General features: G+C 41.0%; 1 protein-coding gene across 1 annotated transcript in view; it reads right to left on the reverse strand.

The window, feature by feature from the left end:
* Positions 1-1,164: 1,164 nt before the first annotated feature.
* Positions 1,165-22,723, reverse strand: part of LOC142489255 (DEP domain-containing protein 1B-like) — a 44,140-nt gene continuing 22,581 nt past the window's right edge. The window contains exons 4-11 of the mRNA XM_075589701.1: positions 20,032-20,159; positions 19,427-19,557; positions 15,922-15,969; positions 13,081-13,221; positions 11,822-11,988; positions 9,240-9,416; positions 6,560-6,739; positions 1,165-5,887 (exon numbers count right to left, since the gene is read on the reverse strand). Of these exons, the coding sequence (XP_075445816.1) occupies positions 5,726-5,887; positions 6,560-6,739; positions 9,240-9,416; positions 11,822-11,988; positions 13,081-13,221; positions 15,922-15,969; positions 19,427-19,557; positions 20,032-20,159 (1,134 nt within the window). The 3' untranslated portion in view covers positions 1,165-5,725. The remainder of the gene's footprint in view (positions 5,888-6,559; positions 6,740-9,239; positions 9,417-11,821; positions 11,989-13,080; positions 13,222-15,921; positions 15,970-19,426; positions 19,558-20,031; positions 20,160-22,723) is intronic.

Genomic DNA, 22,723 nt, shown 5'->3' on the forward strand with positions numbered 1-22,723 from the left:
CCCCTGCACATCACACATCCCCCCTGCACCTTACATCACCCCCCCCTGCACCTTACATCCCCCCCCTGCACTACCTCACCTCACATCACCTCCCCTCATCCCTGCACATCAGATCACGGCGGCAGAGCAGAACGCCGGCCTCCTCCTGCTCTGCTCCGTGCGTGACACTCTACTCCTCCCCTTCCTCCCCCCCTCCCCGGCTGCGGGAGGGAGCTGCTGCGGTCTGCCATAAGGTAAGCAGCTCCCTCCCCCTTCACCCACAAATGCCCTCACACTCAGGAAGCGCCGGGCTCTCTTCCAATCTCCGGCCTCCAGCGCTGCCCGCCCGATCCGCACACACCGCTCTGCTTCCTCCCGGTTACCCTCCATGATCCCTGGGCTCCTCTCCTCCTCCGACCCCGGCGGCGCTCAATCAGCGGGACGCAGGGAGGAGAGAGGCTGCGCGGATATCCAGCAGGGCGCGGGTCTCCATGTCCGACAGACATCCCACCGGGCAGGGGGTCGGTGACCGGCCCGGAGATGAGCTAGCAGCAGGAGGCAGGCATGTGGCGTCCGTGAGCGTCACCATGACTACCGCATGCGCGGCATGTCAGCGGGCGCGGGGAATAGCGCATGCGCGGCATGGCAGTGCACGTTTGGGGGGAATGGCGCCGTTGCCTGCCGCTTCTGCGGCATCCGTCAGCAGCGCCATCACAACTGCGCATGCGCAGTATGGCAGCTGGGACCGGCGGCCATTAGGAGCGGCGCAGCGGGCGGCCGTGTGAGGAGAGCGGCGCCCTTTAGTCAGCGGGACACAGGGAAGCGGAGGTAGGGAAGAGGGAGGAGAGAGGCTGAGCAGCGGCTCCTCCTCCTCTCTCAGCCGGAGTACTTGCGGGGCTTCCGCCATCTTATTACACCCGCAGCACCGGAAGCTCTGCGGCAGCCATCTTGCTATACCCATGGCAGTGGCCGTGTGGGGGGTAACAGCGGCCGTTAGGAGCGGCGCCGGCGGCTATCGCCGCCGCATGTCACAGCAGGTGTGTGGGCAGCATGTCACAGCGGGTGTGTGTGGGGGAGCAGCGGCTGTTAGGAGCGGCGCCGGCGGCTATCGCCGCCGCCGCATGTCACAGTAGATGGGGGGGGGGGGGAAGCCGTGACGTCACTTCCGTTTCACATTTGTCCCCTATCTCTCCCGTTTTACCCCATCAGAATAGGTGCCACTAAAGAAGTTTCACTTCAAAAAGTGTGTGTTGTACAGGTGTGTACTGTATAAAGATTGTGACTTCATACGGTTTGACATACGAGTCGTCATGTTGAAAGCAGATTGATACAATTTAACAGAATTGTGCATTTTATTTAAATCTAAATATGAATGACTATATTATTTATAATAGCCATACTGTGAAAATAATACATTTTGTCAAATAACTTTAGGACTTACGTGAAGTTCAGCTTGGCATTAAATTTTGGTGCAGGTTAATCTATTTTTTATGGCGAAGATACAATTAACACGTCCAATTTACATCTGCGCGTCATGTACATCCCATTTGTGTGCCCCAATACACCCGTCTGAAACCATATTTAATGCGTAAGGCGCACAATCGGAGAAAAAAATAAGTTAGTACACTGGCGCACACAAACGCAATATAATTGTTTGATTTCTGTGGATCAATTCCATTTGCGACACTTGGCACATCTGCCCCATTGTAGGTGAATTCATTTTTTATTAAATGGCCCAAAAATGTGTATTACATACCAACGTCAGATGGAAACATCAGATAGTTTAATCTCTGAGGCATTTGCCATGAGGTTAATACCAAATGTAAAAAAATTGAAGCACCTTCAGTAAAAAATAGCATGTTTGCTTTTGAATATGAGCCACTTCAACCTAGGAAAACATCAAAAGAAAAAATTATTCAATAGTCTTCTAACTTTAAAAGTATTGGTGTTCGATCTTGAAACTGTGCATGATAATTTCTTTGCTAGAAAGCTCTCCATTCCTATTTTGAGAAAATGAAAACAAAAAGACACAAAACACTGTAGGATGTATAGGATTATCTGAAAATAAATTCCAGACCACACCTCATTTAGACATCTACTGTATGCAACTGAGCAGATGGCATGATCTCTCATTTTTTACAAGATACTAGAGTCAGGGTTATAGTCACATGTTTAAATGCAGGTGCAAGTTAATAAGCAACTCCTTTGTCTTCATGCACTCCATGTTTAACTTCCTAAATCAAGGAACAACAAAATCACATACATACAGAGCATAACATTTTGCTGCAAAGCTTTTTGAATTTCATTCTGAGTATGTTCTTGTTAAGATGGCAGATATGCTACCAAATTACAACCAAGCAGAAAAGCAGTACTCTTCAAGAGTTGTCTCTTGAAGCCATTGCAAATACTCAGTTTAAAATCTTTTGGTCTCTAGATCATAACAAAAGTGCCATGACATGCCACAGTGTACTGGAAAGCACGCAGTAAAATGTATACCCCCAAGCAATTCATTTAATGGGTGGGGTTATTAGACTTCAGCAGTTAAATGAATGCAGGTCAGGTACCAGCTGCAAAACTTACTCACATACAAATAATAAAATACCTATACTTTGCATTAATGTCAAAGAATAAGAAGACCTACTCTATATTAATCGAGGCAGAAAATGCAAATTGTGGGGTCTGAATACCACAGTAAATACGAAACCAGTGCAGCGGGTCTCAATGTAGGAACAAATCCTCCCTAAGTCTCCTGGTCAGAAAGCGTATCGCACAGCAGATGCTAATGCCAATTATTGACTATGGAGACATAGTATATGGCTCGGCACCCCAAACCCACCTTAGCAAACTTGACACCCTCTACAACTCAATTTGTCGTTTTGTTCTCCAATTAAACTACAACACACATCACTGCAAAATGCTCAAAGAACTAGATTGGTCATCACTTAAGTCTAGGTGCAAAGTTCACCTTTCCTGTCTTGCCTTTAAATTCTTTATGGGCAAGCTACCCAGCTATCTGAACAAGCTCCTCACCCCTACCACATGCAGCACTTATCTGAGATCTGACTCCAGAAGACTGTTCATGGTCCCAAGGCTCAACAAAGTATCCAGCCGTTCCTCCTTCTCTTACCGTGCACCCCAAAACTGGAACAACCTACCGGAGACTCTCACATCCACCACCAGTTTAAGTTCTTTCAAATCTAAGGCTGTCTCACATTTTAATCTGGTCTGTAATTGTTTCATACGCCCATAATATATATTTTCTTTAACTGTGCATGCAATGTCTTGCATATAATGTATACCCTGTTCATTTATGTAACTGTATTTGTAACCATGAATTATTTGTCTTAACTCTGTGCCCAGGATATATATGAAAACGAGCTGTAACTCTCATTGTATTACTTCCTTGTAAAATATTTTATAAATAAATAAATGTACTTGTATGTTGGTGCCATCCAATGCGATTTCTAAAGAACCCAAGTTAGGTGGAAATATCAGGAGGCATAGTAGTGGACCTTTTTGCTGCCCTTATGATGCTCCCTAAACATAACAAGGGCAATCACACCAGGGGCCCATATGACATTCAAGGACCATCATTCTATTTTGTTTGTTTTCTAGGTGCAGATCGCATTAGTTGATTCCCCCAAAATGGAAAAGGCCTTATTCTGTTGAATCATCGGTGGGCTGACTGCAACCATGTGATCGCTCTCTAGTGCCAAGGCTTATATGACATCAAGGTTAAGAAGGTTACCCAGATAGTAAAAAGAAAGTGTCCCAAAAAAGAGCACGCTAATAGAAATATAATTAATAATTTATACATTTTAGGCAAATAAGCCAACCATTAGTTTAATCCATTCAACCCTAATGAAAAAAGCTCTCATTGTGTACAGCTAATTTTATCTATGCCTAAACCGTATAATATCTATTTTTTTATTAGAATTAGTTTGTTCTTGCAATTTAATTCTAAAGTTACTTTAAGAGTACGTATTGTGTGTGATGCTGGCTGGGAGCACCTGTTGGAGAACGGCCATCTTCAACAATTCATCTTAGAATAATTAGCAGCACAAGGTAGTTAAGATTAAGACAATAGAGAAATAGGTTCAAAGAAGCACATTAAAGGCAGGCTACAACCCAACCAATGGTTTTCAATACTGGGCAAATTTCAGTTGTTTTAACTACTTCTGTGCACAGAAGTGTTTTGTTTGTACGTTAGACGTCCTTTTTAAAAGGTATATTCATACTAGTCCTAAATCTTTCATATGTTTAGGATTTAAAAAAAAAAAAAAAAAAAGTTTGTTTCAAAACCTGCAGTGCCTATTCTAATTCAATGGCCATAAATCGAAAGCAAAATCGGTTATGACATCATATTAGCAGATACTTTACGATCTGTTCAGTAGCTTTGCAAAGTGAGGCCTAAAAAGTCTAAACATAAAAAGCATAAAAGAGAGGGTTACAAGACATAAATATATGGTCTTTTGTTGGGGATTAGTTAGGTGGCAAGATAGGCCTTAACAAAGGAAAGATTACATCAGCGATTACAAAAGTTGAAGTGATCAGGGCAGGCATTCACAAAAGATATTTTAACCGAAATATTTGTCAAAAATCTAAAACGCCTGTAGAATTTAGAGCATATCTGATTATAATTAAAAAAGGTAAATGGAGGTAATTTGTAAAAATAAAATAAAATGGTTATTGGGACTACACGGAGGTGTTAGAACCCCCACCCCCAGATTTCCCCCCTCTATAACAGGACTATAACAATCACAATTATCTTGTGAGAGCTGTGTGGACACAGAACTACAAAACCTCAATTTAAGTATTATTTAAGCCGACATATCATAGCAGATACAAAGATACTTATTTGATGCTAAGATTATGATTTGGAAAATACACACATACCAGTTATATTATTATCTGCATACAACACAAAAGAAGACAGTCAAAAAAGTAAATGCAGTATTCCATAGCTTGGAAACAAGACTTTGGAAAGATTTATAATTTTTTTCCCTTTAAAATGATTGACAGTTTGGTACTGATACTATGGCCAAGCAGCACTGAAATGAAACACTCTCAATGACAGATCTATCAATAATTTTGTCCCAATACAAAAACGTCTGAAAAACAAGTGGTCATGCAATAAGAAATTACAGCATTGAATTCAAAGTGAATTACATGTTATCATCACTGAAATAGTTTTGGATTTCGGATACATTGTATAAAAATTAGAAAAATATTTCGCTAAAAAAAAATATATATATATATATATATATATACACACATATATACACAAGAATGTATCTCAGAAAAAATATCCAGTGTCCTAGAGCAATTCAAATATGCAGGCTACATGATTAAAAAAAATGTACTAAGCGTATGCTTTGAAATCTACTCTTACAAATTCAAGTCATTTTCATATACTCAGCAGCCAAATATTAAATCCACAGTAAAACAGCACATAAAAAAAAAAAACATTGAAATGTTCTCTGCTTTTGACATTAAGTTTGCAAGTTGAAAAAATTAAATATTGACCTATTTCAGTCATCAGGTTAAAATTAGTAGATACACATTAAAATACGGATACAGGCTCATGGTGACAAATCCAGTGTCTTGCTACTATGTTTTCAAAATTCATTGTCGGTAAAGTATTTATAAGTTGTAACGGTCATCTTGTTTTTCATTTGAATCAAAGTGTGATAACGTGATCACACACACAACTTTAACGACTTGGAAGAAAAAAATAACAAAACAGTTACAGGCGAAAGCTCCGGGTTCTTTGAAATGGTTGGAAAGGTCGTTTCAGTGTGAAAAACGATAGATGAGATTTTAGGCTCATTTTTTCTGGAAATAGTGCTGCTTCACTTTCTGGTGTAGGAAGACGTTCTTTGTATACTTCAGGGTAGGATTTCTGGAACTAGAAAATAAATAGTCAAAGTTACTTATAAAATACAAATGGAAAAGACAACAGAAATCTCTGATGGGTCATTCTAAGTGGTTGAGGAATCAAATATAAATGTCAGGCTAAATAGCAATGGCTCCCGCTTGTACCAACTAGAGAATCGTGTCAATTATAAGAGCCAAATTATGATTTTTTTTTTTTTTTTTTAAAGTAAAATGTAAAGAATATCTGAACAGGAAAAAAAAAAATCAAAAACGTTGCTTAGTAGCAATGGACCATACACTAACCTGATGTATACTCCATCCCACAATGAGCAGCCACCTTAACGTTTGTTCCAACATTGCCCCTCATGCCCACTAGATTGTAAACTCATGAGCAGGGCCCTCATTACCGGTTTGTGCTTGTTTGTCCTTATTTGTAAACAACGGTTTATGTAATGATCAAATCTCTGTACCCCCATTGTATTGTGCAGTGCAATATGTTGGCATATTACAAATAAATAATAATAGCCAGGAAGAATTTTTGGGGGGGCAATACAGAGTATGCAAAGTAACTCTTGATACTTCTTTTGGTCGCTAGGTAAGCAAATCTCTTACGACAGCCAGGGGGGACAAATGCTGGCGTTCTGGTGCTGCCGAATCTCTGGCAGGGAAGAGGTTAAGGGACTTAAAGACGGTATATAGTTACCTCTTTTAATTTCTTCTTCTTCTCCTTTGCAGATAATTGGCTATTAGTTATAATGCCCTCCAGTAAGACTTTCAGTGGTTCTTGAGATCCGTTTGCTGGTCGGTATTCATGTGTAGTGATCTGGGGCTGGACTAAAGTGGGATGAAGTGTGGAATCCATGTCAGCCCCACGATATTTTATCTAAAATAAAAAGACAAAAGCTAATATTAAAATACAAAGTGGAAAACTAGCTACAGAAGGATAATATTGTAATTTACAATGTTTTTACTGTATCTTAAAAATAAATGTTTTCACACCAGCACCTTGTGACCAGATGATGGCATGGTGCCCTCTTTACAAGTAAGACTAAGGCGCCGCTGCACGCATCCGCACGGCTGCCTTGCTTGCCGGCGGCGCTTGCAACTCACTGCAACGCGATTTGCGGTCTGCAGTGAACTGTGATGCGCGCTGGGGGGGCAATGACGAGGGGGGGCGCGGCCGTGACCCTATGCCACAATACATGTATGCATCTATGCACAATTATTACGTGTCCCGTCCATCCGAGCTATGCACGGGAGGGGGGAGGGGAGAGGGAGAGCCATGTACGGCTGCCCACACAGACTTCCCTCCCAAGCTGCCTCCCTCACGTAGCGCCTTCCTCCTCCCCTCCTTGGCTGACTCGTGCACCACGTGATGCGTCAGCGCTTCTAATCTCCAGAAACTTGCAGCATCGGCCGGCTGACGCGTCACAGAACGCAGTCAGCCACGTCGGAAGGAGCCAGCGGGGACCTCCAGACTGGAGGAAAGGGGCTGGTGGCCCGTGGCCGCGCGTGCCGTCAACCGGAGCGGGTCCTTAGCCTTAAGCTCACATTAACCCAGACACTGGGGTCTGCTCCCTTTATGTCGGTATCTCTCATCCAAAAAGAGAAACACCAACTTTTAGTCCTATTCCCTAACTTTAAACCCTTTAAATGGCAGAAGGGCCGTAGCACCAGAGTGCAACAGCCACTCCGGCACATCACGATCCCAGGACCACTCTCCTTGGAGCGATCAAGTCACTGATGAGGCTAGTGGAAGAGTCGCCCACAGAAACGCTGACCGCGATCTCCATAGAAAATGAGCAGAAAGCCCACATTTACACTACATCACGGGCCCCCGAAGTGCCAGACCTCATCTCATGGGGCACCCGAAAGCCTCTTGAAGGTGCTATTCTCTGTGTGTTTAACTGCAAACCCAGCATTTTGTATAGAGGAACAGCTCCAAGCTTTTAACAGCTGCCCTGAAGGACATCTGAATCGCCATCTTTTGGCAAATGTTCAGGACCCATATGGCATATATAAAACTCACTCATCATTGATACGACAGATATCCCTGCAGAGGAATGCACTACAGACATTAGTAGTGCAATTGAAAGCTGGCCAAAGTCAGTATCATAGCTACCTTACTGTAGAGGTAAACTGTGGGAGCACAAATTCCCTGGAGTGAATATAATAAAACGTACACATATTTCTTACATTCACCTACTTTTCAATAGAGGGTGATGTCCAGACTGACACTGGGATGTATTATACCTGCACTATTTGGAAAATTGGTAGGGGCTCTGTAACTGCTATGTAAAGCAGATGAGCCCATAAACCTACAAATAGGACGTTTCAGTGATACTATATTAAAATGCACTTATGGAGTATGCAGCAAGAAAAAGGATTGGCCTAATATTTGTAAGACTGTACATATTACCGCACTACTCCGTATAGAAGTTTACTGCTGGTAAAAAGATAGGCCTTACATATAGAAAAACAAAAAGAACGATACCTGCACTCCTACCAATTAGGAGTCCAAGTTGCCAGTCTCCCCCTCCCCCCCAATATGTGCATCAATACAATGATAAGTAATTAGCTAAGTTGCTGATCGATCTGTTCTCCTGTGATTGATCGGCGAAGACTCGGCTCGGGGGTTCACTAACTGGCTGTCCTTGCAGCAGAAGAGGGCCAAAGATGCAAAGTTCAGTGGTGAAGATCATGTGACCAGACAGTCACTAGATACAATTAATGCACTGCTATATAGAGGCCGTGCTCAAAAAGGGGTGTGCCAGAGCCTGTTTCAGAAGAGGATGTGACTTTGTAAATGGTTGCTATAGAAACAAAAAATGCTTGTTACATTATAATAAATTCAAAATGTCAGTTCAAAAAAATGCTACAAGTATTTTCTCATAGTACAGAACTGATTTATTAAAAACAAAAAAACAAAAAACATAGGCTATTGCTCGGTCTGCAGCTTTAAGGGAGGGAAAGGGGTAAAACAAAGGCATTTTATAGTAGATATACTACTAATGCTTTTGCTTCAGCTGTTCTTGTTTGTATGCTTTCACTTCTTAACACTACTTCAAAAAACAATGCACAGATAAAAAGATTATTTTCTTTAAGGTACTTCAATGTGTGTATAGCGCAATGCGGCATATAGAATTATGCAGGCACAATTAATCTCTGTCCAGCTAGTTTACATTTCTAATCTTGTAGCCTAAAGAAGACAAAGTGACTTGAGCAATGTTACAGGGAACTGGTGCTGGGATTTTAAAAGGTACTCTCTCTATCTAGCACATTAACTATCAGGCCACCGTTTCTCCATGAACAGATACACATATTAATCAAAATCAGAAGTAAAAAAAAATAATAATTAGAAATGTAAAAAGCAAAGATTTTACCTGGACTCTTCGCCGATGCGCCACATGCTCCTCAATTGCATTTTGCAAGGATATAGGAATGGTCAAAATGTCCTGATCATTTTCCATCATGAATGTCACAAGCTTTGCTGACAGTAGCTCATCCAGGTCAATGTCATCCTTAGAACGAAGGATACAATGGGAAAATGTCTGGACCATCTGTCAACACAAGGCTCATAATTACCAAGACATACTGACCTCCAAAGTCTGTTTCATCCTATCATATTAAATGAAGGTACATTTTGTTTCTGTTAAATAAAATATCAGCAAAACACGAAAATGGAGTTGGAAAGTTAATGTAATACTTCAGTAGTTGAAAGCTATATTGGTCCAGCAGAACTGTTGATTCATTGTAGATGGCGATACCTTTTAGGGGTTGTCACGGGAGACCAGGCCATTTACACCTTTTTACCAAGATCATGCATTGTGCAAAACGAGTTAATGAAATAAATTGTAAATGTATTCACAGGAATAGGCAGACACACAAATGTTACACAATTTACAGCAAAATGACACACTTACTTGGGAATTGGGGTAATAACCTAGACTCTCCTAGCTGCAGGGAATCCTATCCCTGATCACAGTTGCAAAAACAGTACAGAAAATATTCCAGGCAGCTTTTCGCTGAAGCAGCCCTTTTCTTGCTAGAGACTTACAACTAGAAAACTCTGGAGAACACTTTCGAGAACAAACTATCTCATGGCCGCAAGGGGTTATAATACCCCTGACTTTCATTACAGATTACTGCCCCCCCTATCAGGAGCGTGAGAAACATTTCCTTCAGCTAATCAGAGACAACCTGGTAGGACGCACAGGGTTACCTGGAAATCTGAATGAACCAAGGGACACATGCAATTTGGCACTTCTGGCCCTTGATTCCCTCAATGCCACCCACAGCGACAGGCCGTGGCCAGTCTGGTGGGCCAAATGGAAATTCAAAGAGCATCCATTGATCTGAGGACGTGGGTACTTGACTTATTCGCTCCTGTCTAAATGGTCCTGACACCTCAGACTTCCTCTCTGGCTTTTCATCCCCACTGTATGAGTAGACAGTGGAACTGTCTGAGAGTCCCAGCTCATTATACAGTGCACAAGCATATGTTTTAAAACACACTGTTCCCTAAAATATAAACTTTAAAAACATCCCAAGTCTTTTGGTTATGGGAAATAGAATAAGAAGCTGCACGTTATTTCTTACTAGCCATATTCCCCACACTCTATACAATACTTAGGACTGGACTTTTAAATGTCCCCTCACAATCTTGTAGCTGATTGGAGTACCCCCAGAACCCCTATACCGGTCCTGGGTGACCTGGGCATTTACCGGGTATCCCCATTAACCTAGGGACCTCTTGACCGTGTCAGTGACACCTCACATCCCTATGCCCCCTTTACCTTTCTGGTCTGTGCTAAAGCAGGGAACTTGGCGGTGAGTCGCGTAACTTTTGACAAGGGAGGATTTTGACCGGAGGTCTGTGTCTATATCTCCCTTGGAATCTGACTTGATTCCCGGATACATTTTTGGGGTGGCCAACAACTCTGGGCGCCGACTACCTAGATACAATGTGACAACACTTTTACCGCAAAACCCCTCTTGAAACTCATAGCCTGTGAATCTCCACTAGTTAGCACTCCTGGAAAGGTATAACACACAAATTCTATATTGTTGCACAATCAAATACATTTCATGTACAACCAATCGGTCCAAGAGCTGACGCTCTAAACCCACAAATATGGTTCAGAGGTAACTGGCCGGGCATAATACCTTTATTGATGGCCTAGTTACCAGGAGTTGTTCATAGATTAAATGATACTGTACAGAGCTTTAAAAACTTCACAGATATTGTCTTTAAATGTACTGTAGCACCACAGTGAGAAGGAAACATATATACCCAAAGGCAATAGGTACCACATTGCTGGATTTGTATTAATGACATTGTCAAGCTATAATGCATGTCCTGTTCCACATCCTAGAGAAAATGTTAGCCTAACACCTCTTCAAATCTCCACTCTTCAGTTACCTCAGTTACTTAGCAGGAGCCAAGTATATTAAATATCAAAGTCTCTCACCACTCATGTTCCAGAATGTAAGTACATCCTGGAAGAGGAGGATAAACGTTATAATGCAATGTTAAAGCTAAATAATTCTGCCGGTTCTGTGTTCAGTTCCATGTCACTCAATTACCACTGTGTGATTCATTGAGCTATAATTAGCTATGGCCTTATTTTCATAATGCACTGCAAACCAGTTCCCTAATGTAGTGTTTATTGCTGGATATGAAATGTTATTGCTACAGCAATGCGCTATTTTCAGTTCATTCCTGCTGCTGTGCCCCTGATGTCATGAATTGAAAATCAGCCCCACAATGGTGCTGATCCAAAACAACATTGGAAAGGCTGCGAGTAAAAAAACAAAACAAATCACAAAACGTACGTGAATGTACAAACTGTATGAAAAGCTATTAGTGCACAGACAAAATTGGCATTTGTGAGAGAAGATAACTGTACAGCAAAGCACAGTAGTCAAGATGGCTCAATTCTCACGAGAGTAGATAATAACATACCAGCGCTCGGTTTCCAATGGTGTCACACAGAGGGGGCATTTCTCTCTTAAGACTTATCCTTGCCATCATTCTCATTAGGAGCTGTAGTTTCCTTCGATTTTCTGGTGGCAAAAGTAGACAGCATACCTGAAGGGCTTCAATGGCTACAGGTTTTCTTTGCAGAAGACCTGCGATAGTATAAATTTCAAAGAATTATGAAGTGAAAAACAAGCTGTTATACAGAATTAGCATGTGACATCACCACAGATAATACAACACATCCCATTATAATGTAGAATGTTACAGTTTTTCATAGGATTCAAGGCAATGTTGGTGCACAATATCATAACATAACCCACCAAAGGGAACAAAGCCCACTATAACTGAAAATGTAGTATTTTACAGGCTGCCCTTTAAATTTTGGTTAAACAATAAATCAGTTCATTTTAATGATACATATTGGATTATGAAATAACCAATAATCCCAGGGAAAGAAAATAAAAACACTGTAGTCCCAGCCAAAAGTCTCAAGTCCAGCAGTGGGCAACTCCAGTCCTCAAGGGCCACCAACAGGTCAGGTTATATGGATATCCCTGCTTCAGAACAGGTGACAATTAGAGGCTCAGTCAAAGAGTGAGCCACTGATTCAGCCACTGTTGCTGAAGCAGGGATATCATTAAAACCTGACATGTTGGTGGCCCTTGAGGACTCGAGTTGCCCACCCCTGCTCTAGTCCTACCTACCCACAGTTAATTTGTGTGGTCACTAACCTACTTAAAACACATCAGTAGTGGTTTCATTATTGTGCTTGGAAAGGGTTCAAATGATTTAGGGAAATGCAGCAGAAACAAGCAGCAAGTAAGAGCTCAAATTATAGACGTCCTTCTCCAAGGAGAAAGAACAGAAATCTCACATTGATCTTGAAGGCTTCTATTTATCATTAAGTTGGCCAACAAAAGTACTCAAGCATTACTGTGTTACTTCTAGCTCATGGGACCCCTCATTTCCCCAGATGGGAACTGTAAATGGAAAAAAAAGTAATCCAAGATATCCTCATGATAATGGACGGAGGCTGCCCAAGGTGAACACTGGTTTCTCATAGACACGTTTATTTGCTGAGGGGGAAACAAGTTCATATTTTAAGAACCGGGGTCTAGATCCGTTCCCCAGTTCAGATATTAAAATAAAATAATTATAAAAATCAACAGTTTGTGAATTAGCTTTTTTGCCAAAACATCCCCCATCCCCCACCCCCCAGGAAGCACAGAACAGTCTCTTACCAAGAATGTTAACAAAAACATCAAAAAGTTGAAATGTGAGAAGTGGCTCCTTTAGGTGACTGTAGTACTCAGCAATGGTTTTAAAAACATCTCTCTCAAACCCCAAATACATTGATGGCTTCAAGTCTGAACAATATGGCCCTGTGTACAATAAAACAGAAAGGGAATGAGACAGGTAAACAATGCTTTTGTCTTAAATAATTCAATTTTAATAAACCAAAATCAATAAAAACAAAGAATTCAAAAAGCACACTTCCGGTTCACATAAAAATATATTCATTTATTTGTAAGGCTTTGAAAGGATCGGTTAGTATAACCAGCTCTGTACTGCCTGGCGAAGTGGGGAAGGCGAGAATAAACAGCAGAATACTTTTAAAAAAAAATAGCAGTACAAATAAGGTTGATAATATGCTTTAGAGCAGGGGTGCTCAAACTTTTCTGTTCATGCCCCCTGTCTGCTCTCTCCCCCCACCCCTCTACTAGTGCCCCCTCTCCTTACCTGTGCTCTCGGGTTTTGGTGGCGTCATAAGACGTCATAATGTCATGTGATGCAGCGTTGTCATGCCGACGTGTCGCCTGAGAGCAGGTATGGGAATTACAGAGGCCTCACCCGGCATTTAGTTAAAATGCCTTGGGGAAGAGTGCGGGGCCTCTGTAACCACCGCTCCCTCCCTAGAAAACCAGTGCCCCCCCCTGGGGGGCACATCCCCCAGATTGCACATCCCTGCTTTAGAGGTCACTTGTTGTTTAGGACCTGCACGTTTAAGTACCAGGCTTGCAATACGGTAGTGCTGTGTAAATCTAGCATAAATGTATTTTCCATTTCCCATTTTTTTTTAACCATTTCCAACCAGTTAGGCAAAAAATAAAATCATGACAAAATGCCCCCAGTGATGTCATACCACTCCCCGATTGGCTGCAAACACCGCTGCACCACCAATGAGTGTGTGAGGCAGACGAGGCTGCTCCAATCGTGCAGAGTGCTGCACGCATACACGAAGGGGAGGGGGAGAAGATACAGAGAGGAAAAAAGGACAAAATAGCCCAAATAAAGGGCAGATTAAATGCAAGGGGTAAAGAACATACATTATATTATAAATAAAGGTGCACATCCCACATACAAATCCCACATATACACAGACATACCACAGTGAATACATAAATAGGATCTATGATCCATATCAGCATAATGCTGTCATAATTACACACATACACAAAACATATTAAAAACAATTAAAGGATTATCAACAAGACTAGATGTGTTATATCTTGTTTATCTGTATCTCCAAAGGTGAAGAGGAAACAATTGCACTGTTGCCTGTTGAATAAATTCTATGACTATAAAATAAGCCAGTATTATTCAAAAGTAATAATCATAGCAAATGCCCTGACCAAGAAGCTACTGTATTAATCGGTGGCAAATGCCACATAAGTAAAGAATCACAAGGGCTCTAGCCATATGTCAGGGTCTAGTGCCTACACAATAAAATGGACTGATTTACAGAAAGTAGTGTAGAAAGCATAATATTAAGGCAGAGAAGACAATTCGTATCGTTACTTGCATATAAATTTCAGGAAGCATGTCATTACTCCAGCAAAGTAGCAATGAGGTGCTTATTAAACACAATATCATATTTAATGTTCTCCATTTTATATATTAAGACATTTATTGTTTAAGAAAATGGCCCAGGTTCCACTCAACATTCAGACCGCAGGGAGTTCTAGTCTGAAGCATAAATACCACCTACCCACTCCCACTGGTATCTCCAGGGGTGATATTATTTATGCCATTGGATGTAGTTGCTGCGGGCTTGAGCACCCTAACTTTGTACCAAGCATACACTATATACTGTAGCAAAATAGCTCTTAAAGAGGCAATTCAAGACTGTAATTTTTTTTTTGCAAATTAAAAAAAAAAAATAGAGAGACAGAGAGAGAATGAGAATTTAAGCAGGGGGTCTCTGGAGCTGTACCTCATTCATTTCAGCTCTGGGGACCCCCTGCTTCCAGAGATACTTACCTCCGAATTAGGTGCCGGTAGCAGCTCTCCTTGGCCACCAGGGTTCATAATACTTAAAGATCTCGGGCCCTGTGGGCCAACAGAAAGCCATGAAGTCATTGCTGCGTACAGTATTCCTATTGGCCCATGTAATGTAGCAGCTTTAACCTTTAAAGCCCTGCTTGCTCAGCCAGAGAAGCTACCGGCACCTACTTTGGAGGTAAGTTTCTCCAGAAGCAGGGGGTTCCTGAAGCTGAAATGAATGGGATACAGCTCCGGAGACCCCCTGCTTCAATGCTATATATATATATATATATTTGTTTTTTAAACACATTTGCAAAAAAAAAATTGCCTATGTGGCTTGCTTCTTTAAATGTTAATTGCACTGAAAAATAATTGCTGGGTAAATATGATCCCCAAAAACCTTTTCAAATTCATTTCACATAGCATTCTCCTGCAGTTCATGCATTTTCTATCACTAATAAAGACTGAGTTTAGGATCCAGATCTAGTATTTTGAAACATATATTATACATACTGTATATAAAAGTTTATGTATCTGAATAAAAGTGGGTCCCCCTCCACTTCTATTTACAGCCGCCAGGGGTAATCGTGTGATCGCAGCCCCAGGAAAAAGCAGGGGGCCCGGTGCCACTGCTGCTGCAGGACCTCCAGCAGTGAAAATAGGAAAATAGCACGATTTGGCACTGCATGACCCATAATTCCATATATGTAAAAAACCTAAAATTCTAATAAAAAAAAAAAAAAAAGACTAGGCAGAATTGCTCTATGTTAAATCCGAGACAATGAGCAGACTAAAAAGACTAGTTATAATATACTCACAATTTGCTAGACACGTCATTGCTGACTGTAACCAGTGTGGGAGCTCTTCTGTAAGAGAGAGGGGAATATTCTTCACTTTTGTTTCCAAAACATTGTTCTAGTAAAACACTAAGCAGTTTCTGGGGGTTGTTATGCTATGTTATACATGACCACTTTTTGGAGTTTTACAAATGTATTTTACAGCCCCTGGGTCGTTTACATAAATGAATGCTCATAAAGCACAAATAGAGTGCAGAGAGGTAGCAGGTGTCACAATAGCCACTTGTATTACTAAGGATGTCGCTTGATGAAGCCTTTCAACATACTTCCTAAAAAAGTACATACATTCATATGAGGAAAAAAAAAAAAGAGGTTAGAAATAATTCTACCTTTCCGGGGCTAGTGTGACATGAAATAATTGTCACAAGAGCTGACACACACACACACACACACACACACACAAATGTCATGATGCTACCTAACCAACGTGATTTCATTTTAAGGGCTGACCGCTGACTCACCTTCATGATAGCAAAGGCAGCATTCTGAACAGAAGTGGGACGCATAATAGCACTCGCATAGCTCTTTGTGACAAAATATCTATCATACTAGATATTTTGGGCATGACCGGCTTAATACACTAAATACAGCACAACCCCCTTAAAACACTGGGCTTGGGGTCCAAAGAATCACATTGCGCTATAAGCGGAACGCGTTACAAATAATGTACATTTGTATGCATTGCACAATAAAGTATTTAAGACACCAATAATCATGTTGTAAAGTCTTCATAAATACGAAAATTGGGAGCCACGCTTGATCGCGTTGTAAGCGGTTTCGCGTTGTAACGGATCGCGTTATAACGGGGTTGAGCTGTACCAGAATACTATTTTAAGCTATTGGAAAGGTAATAAAATATATATAAACATTTTTTTTATTACTATAAACACTTTTTTCACCGGTTTATAGATGTGTAAAAAAAAAACTAAATTGCTCTAGTTACAGTATGAGCATGTTGAGAGAAACCGGAACCAAAGCTGTTCATGCTCCTTATGAATCAATTGTGTGGACTTTACTATAGGTGTTAAAACCAAATGTTGGATTACTTGTTCTATTCATGTAATACTTGGGGGGTTAAGGCTATCAGCTTGAAAAAGGGAAATCCTTTAGAAATAACTACACAATTCTGAGCACAAGCTGATGAACCTAAAACTATGATGAGTAATGCAGCCAGCTGAGGAGCAAATTTAGCAAGCGGCGGACTGACCGTTCCATGTCTTCTCGCGTCACAAGACACCTTTCAATAATCGCCGTATTTACTAAGCATCAGGAAGGCATTTTATTGCTGCAAGATGCAGTCTAGCATCTTGTATTAAAATTAAGTAATATTCCAATTAAACCATATTTACCAAGCAGTGATGGTCATACCACTGTCTTCCAAATTGCCTGCACTAAGTAGGCGCTCTGGAAGACCTACACTGCTATCAAAATGCTGTAACGCACATACATACACGTCAAGAAAAAGTTTGTGAACCTCATAGGATTTTCACATATTTCAAACCTAAAATATTAGATCTTAAAGCTGCCATTCAAGCAATATCCTACGTGTGTTTTTAAAAAAAATAATAATTCAGTTCTGTACTATGAGAAATTACTTGTAGAATTTTTTTCGAAATAAATAATTTCTAAAGACATTTTTAATATATTCTAATGTAACAAGCATTTTTGTTTCTATAGCAACCAATTACAAAGTCACATTCCCTTCCTCTTCTGAGACAGGCTCTGGCTCTTGAGCCCTGCCCTCTCTAGCAGTGCACCAATTGTATGTAGTGCCTGCCTGGTCACATGATCTTCCACACAGAACTTTGCATCTTGGGTAATCTTCTGCAGCCCTAACAGGGATATAAAGAACCCTGAGCCAAATCTGCAACATAGCTAATCACTTGTCAGTGAGCAGATAGTATTGATGCACATATTGAATGGGGGGAGGGAGGGCGGGGAAGAAAGAAAAAAAATCTAAATAACGGCAGCTTTAACTGCAGCTTTAAATCTAAGTCCTAATAATAGATAAAGATAACCTGATCAAACAAATTACACAAAACATGTTACTTTTTCAACATTTATTTATTCCGAAATGATTAAAAATTCTATATCTATGTGTGAAAAAGTAGGTGAAGCTTTGGATTCAGTACCTGATGTCACCCCCTTGAGCAGCAATAACTTCAACGAAGCTGTAACATCTAGTCGGTCTCTCACATCAGTTTTGACGAATTTTGGCTCATTCCTCCTTACTGAACTGTTTCAACTCAGTGACATTTGAGGGATTCCTTGCATGGACAGTTCACTTCAAGTCCTGCCACAACATTTCGATGGGGTTTAGGTCCGGACTTTGACCAAGCCATTCTAAAACGTGGAATTTCTTCTTCTGCAGCCATTCTTTTGTAGATCTGCTTTTATGTTCAGGCTCATTGTCTTGCTGCGTGACCCACGTACACTTCAGCTCAAAGACGGACGGCCTGACAATCTCCTCTAGAATCTTCTGATACAATGCAGAATTCATGGTTGTGTCAATAATGGCAAGCCATCCAGGTTATGAGGCAGCAAAGCAGCCCCAAACCATCAAACTCTCACCACCATGCTTGACGGTTGGGATGAGGTTCTTCTGTTCGAACGTATGCAAAGATCGAAATAAATGGAATAGAACTAGAAGTCGAAGACTATGTCTACCTTGTCCGTCAAATACCAATGGATGGGAACCTTTAACATTAAATCAGTAGGGGAATGAAGATGGGATGGAGTGCATTTGAAAGAAACAAGACAATATTTTAAGGGAACCTTCCACTGTGCCTCAAGAGAAAAGTTTTCGACAAATGTATTGTGCCAGTGCCAATGTATTAATGTGAAACTTAAACCCTAAATGCGAAGATAATTCAGAAGTTTCCGACAACGCAAAGACGTATGGAGAGATGCATGCCGGCTATTACTTGAGGAGACAGGGAAAAGAATGAATGGGTTTATAGCAAACAAGTCTGTGACCTCATCAAAAAGGGTGAATAAATTATAGTGACAGTGGGCCAAACATATCACAAGAACAAATGATCATTGGAGAAAGATGAAAGATCAAAAGTAAGATGGGAGGATGAAATCAGAAAATGTGTTGGAGCAATATGCAGAATAGAGACTTGAAACCACAGTACCTGGAAGATCCCTGGGGAGGTCTTCATCCAGCAATGGATCGAAAAGAGCTGCTGCCGCTGATGAAGATTGTGTATGTGTGTACGTATATTAACATTGTGTTTTTATTTTACACTGCCCAGTTGAGGAATTCTTTAAAAGTTTTTTTTTGTTCTTTTACAAATAAAATCAGCAACTATATGATTCTTAGAAAATATCTAGCCTGAGATCCACAAAACTTAGCCCGTAAGATGGAAGCAGCAATTTCCATACCATTCATTTTTAGACTGTGTAAGACTTTGTTTATACAATGAACAGTGCTGTATCAAATCAAAATATAAGATGCACTCACTTGATTTATCTTCTGCAACCACAATTCCCTGTTTATTGATGTTGTAGACGTTGTGTATTATATGTTTTGCGTCCGCCTGCTTTGTATCCATCACGTCATTCAGAGAATCAAGTCCTACAATCTTCTGTAAACTGTATAAACAAGGAAAGGAGTCAGATTAACAACATAATAATTGAACAACACAGTTTGACTTATTAGAATGAATTGGGTACTTTCCACCTGCACAGCATTATTCAGAAAAAAAGCATTTGACATATTGATAGTTCACTATTCAATATTTATTGTAGAAATAATAGTTCCACAAATTGTAAAGTGAGCAAATGATTAGCTTGAGTCTCTAAGGGACCAATATTTACAGAAAGCCTCAACAATGAGAAAGCTTAGCACATCAGTTCCCAGAAGGGATTTGTTGTGTTAAGAGCAAAAACAAATTTATCCAATCCACAAGGAATTACCATGAGTCATGTTTGTTCAAGTCTTGCTGCCTCATCTTTAGCAAAATTATATGCCATGGACCCAAAAACTGAATCTCCAATGTCCATGCATGTGCTTATTAGGGCGAATATATTTTACATTTATAAAATGATAGCCCATAGTATACTTACTGTGAAAGAGTCATTGATTTCCAGATCTCTTCAACATTGGCTGCTGTTAACTCTCTGCGATGAACAAGCCGACAAGTAGGCACCTCCCCTATTGCTATGCTGTGACGTTTGTACCACATTTCAGAATTCTAAGGCACAACAAATAGAACAAAATAAATAATACAATATTAAAGGACAAAACATGACTTCAAAATTATAATTGCACTAATCTATATTCCTGCTGTATCAGTACATCTCCTACCATCCTACTAAAACTGGCAATCCCTTTTATCATTTTGTGTACCTCAATAGTATTTCACATTTTTTATGCCTTAACAGAAGAAATAAGTATATATGGCTGCCGGTACACAAAAGTAAATGTAAAGTTTAGTTGTAAAATAGTATCCTATTTATATATAACATATAGGACAAGGCTTGACAAATTACAAAGCCCCCGGCCCCATTTCTAATTAAAAAACAAAAAATATTGAAGATATTCCTAATAAGAACTAAAAAAACACCAATCATAATTTCTTTTTCTTCCCGATATTTTATTGCACTTTTCCCATTTATTGACCCTTTATTAGGTCCCAGAAACATGGTGCGAGAGTGTGGTATTTGGTGCAGGCAGAATGCAGGGTCAGGGTTCTGACGAAGCACTTTGCAGCTCAGTGTCAGACCTCCGAGGGGCTCTGTGTGGTGAGCAGGGGGGCACTTGTTATTAACTTGGAAAATAAATTAAAGGATAAAAAAAATAAAAATAAACTTTCTGGCGATTAATTATCTTTCTGTTGTAAATTCCAAGGCTTACACATCCTGACCCTCAAAATGGTATCACACAACACACCCAGACCCACAATATTACACACTGCGATTCAAAACACAACAATCCATACGCAGAAGGGGCCGCCCACCGCCACGCATGCACAGTATGGGCCGTCCGACGCCACCAATGCGCTGAAAAGGACACACACACACACACGTTTAGGTAGGTCAGAGCTTGTAGGTTGGATATAGGAGGTGGGACACTGCGAACACACCCTCCCAGGGGGCAGGGGGGAAGGGAAAGGTATGAACCTGGGGGGGGAAGGTATGGGCCGAGGAGTGTAGGGTGTATAGGACTAGGAGCCAGGGGGGGGGGGGGTTACCTTGAGGGCCACAGACAGCTGTGGAGCGGCCTTCACAAGTCACATGGGGGGCCATGGAGGGGCTGCTGTCGGCCCTTCAGACAGCCTGCTCCACCTCCAGCTCAGGGAGAGGCATGTGGAGGATGCAGGTAGGTTTGGGGACACACACACACCTCCTGCCATAGGGAGAGAGGAGGATAATCCTGTGCTCCGATTAGCTGATCTCTGGTTTTGTGGGTTTTCACTCAAAGGATTCTGGGAGTTGTGGTCCTCTTGCTTTAGCAGTTCCAGCATTGAATAAAAAGCAGAACTACAACTCTCAGAAGCCAATAGGGACAAGGAAAGGGATCACATGGCAAACAGCAGCCAATGAATGCAGACACTCTGAGCCTGTACTGATTGGCAGCTACCTTTCATGTGTGTGTGTGTGTGTGTGTGTTGTGTGTGTGTGTGTTGTGTGTGTGTGTGTTCCCAGGCGAGTGGTCGGTGCATTTGTCGAACCCTGCATATGATACAATAGCACTAACTGAATATATCCAATAGATTATTAATGATAAAAGGTGACATGGATTATAAATAACAGTGACTCACGGGAGCTGGGTAAATGGTGTTCTCACCCACTCAAAGTCTCCACCGCTTCCGCTGTCACTTAGGGGGCCAAGATCTGGTGACCCGAGGACGCAGATGGCGCCATCCATGTCACGGCGGCATATTGTATTTGTACAATGTTTTGAACAGACTACACTGATGTAAGCCTGGATTGCAGGGGATCTTTTTCTGTGATAAATATACTTCTATTAGCACCATCTGCACTATCCTGGTCTTTCTTCTTTCCCTGGGTCCTGATGAAATGAGTGCACATCCACCCACGTTTGCCACAGTTTGGGATATTCCCTTTTATGCCTTACGCTTGGGAGTATAAATATTGGAGGTTCCACACATATCTGAGCCTAAATTGTCCTACAGTACTGTTCTATGTCAGTTCTCTTCTCTACTTTGGTGATACATCCCCCGCTCCCCTGATTTTCTAGAAAGTTAAGTCTTTGGACACAAAGGCCAAGCTATCGAATTTACCTCCTACAGGAACCTCACAAACTAAATGTTCCAAAATGTATTACTAAATGTAATCCATGAGTAGACAAAACTTTGCAAATGCTTAATAAACATTGGAGGGTTCTCAATTGTGACCCATACTTGATAGGGAAGTTGCCTATTAGAACACCCCATGTGTTCGAGAAAGATACTAACATCAAAAATCTTATAGCACCAAGTAAGTTGAGGGGTTTGAGGGGATCCACTACATTATCAGTACCCACTAATTACTGGAACTTCAAGTGTAAAAGATCCTGTTGTATTATGTACCAACAATTCAATCTAGATAATTTAATTTCTCTCTCTAAAGGCACTAGTCATTTGGTTGACACATTGAATGTTTAACTACACGTTATATACATGTAATTTTGTCCCTGTGGAATTCAGTACATTGGGAGGACTTTACGTCCTCTCAATGTTAGATTTTTGGAGCATAGGAGGAATGTAATTAATTCTACAAGCTTAGTGTGTCTAGATAGACACTTCAGTTTGTA

The sequence above is a fragment of the Ascaphus truei genome, chromosome 1 (assembly GCF_040206685.1).
Source record: "Ascaphus truei isolate aAscTru1 chromosome 1, aAscTru1.hap1, whole genome shotgun sequence".
NCBI lineage: Eukaryota > Metazoa > Chordata > Amphibia > Anura > Ascaphidae > Ascaphus > Ascaphus truei.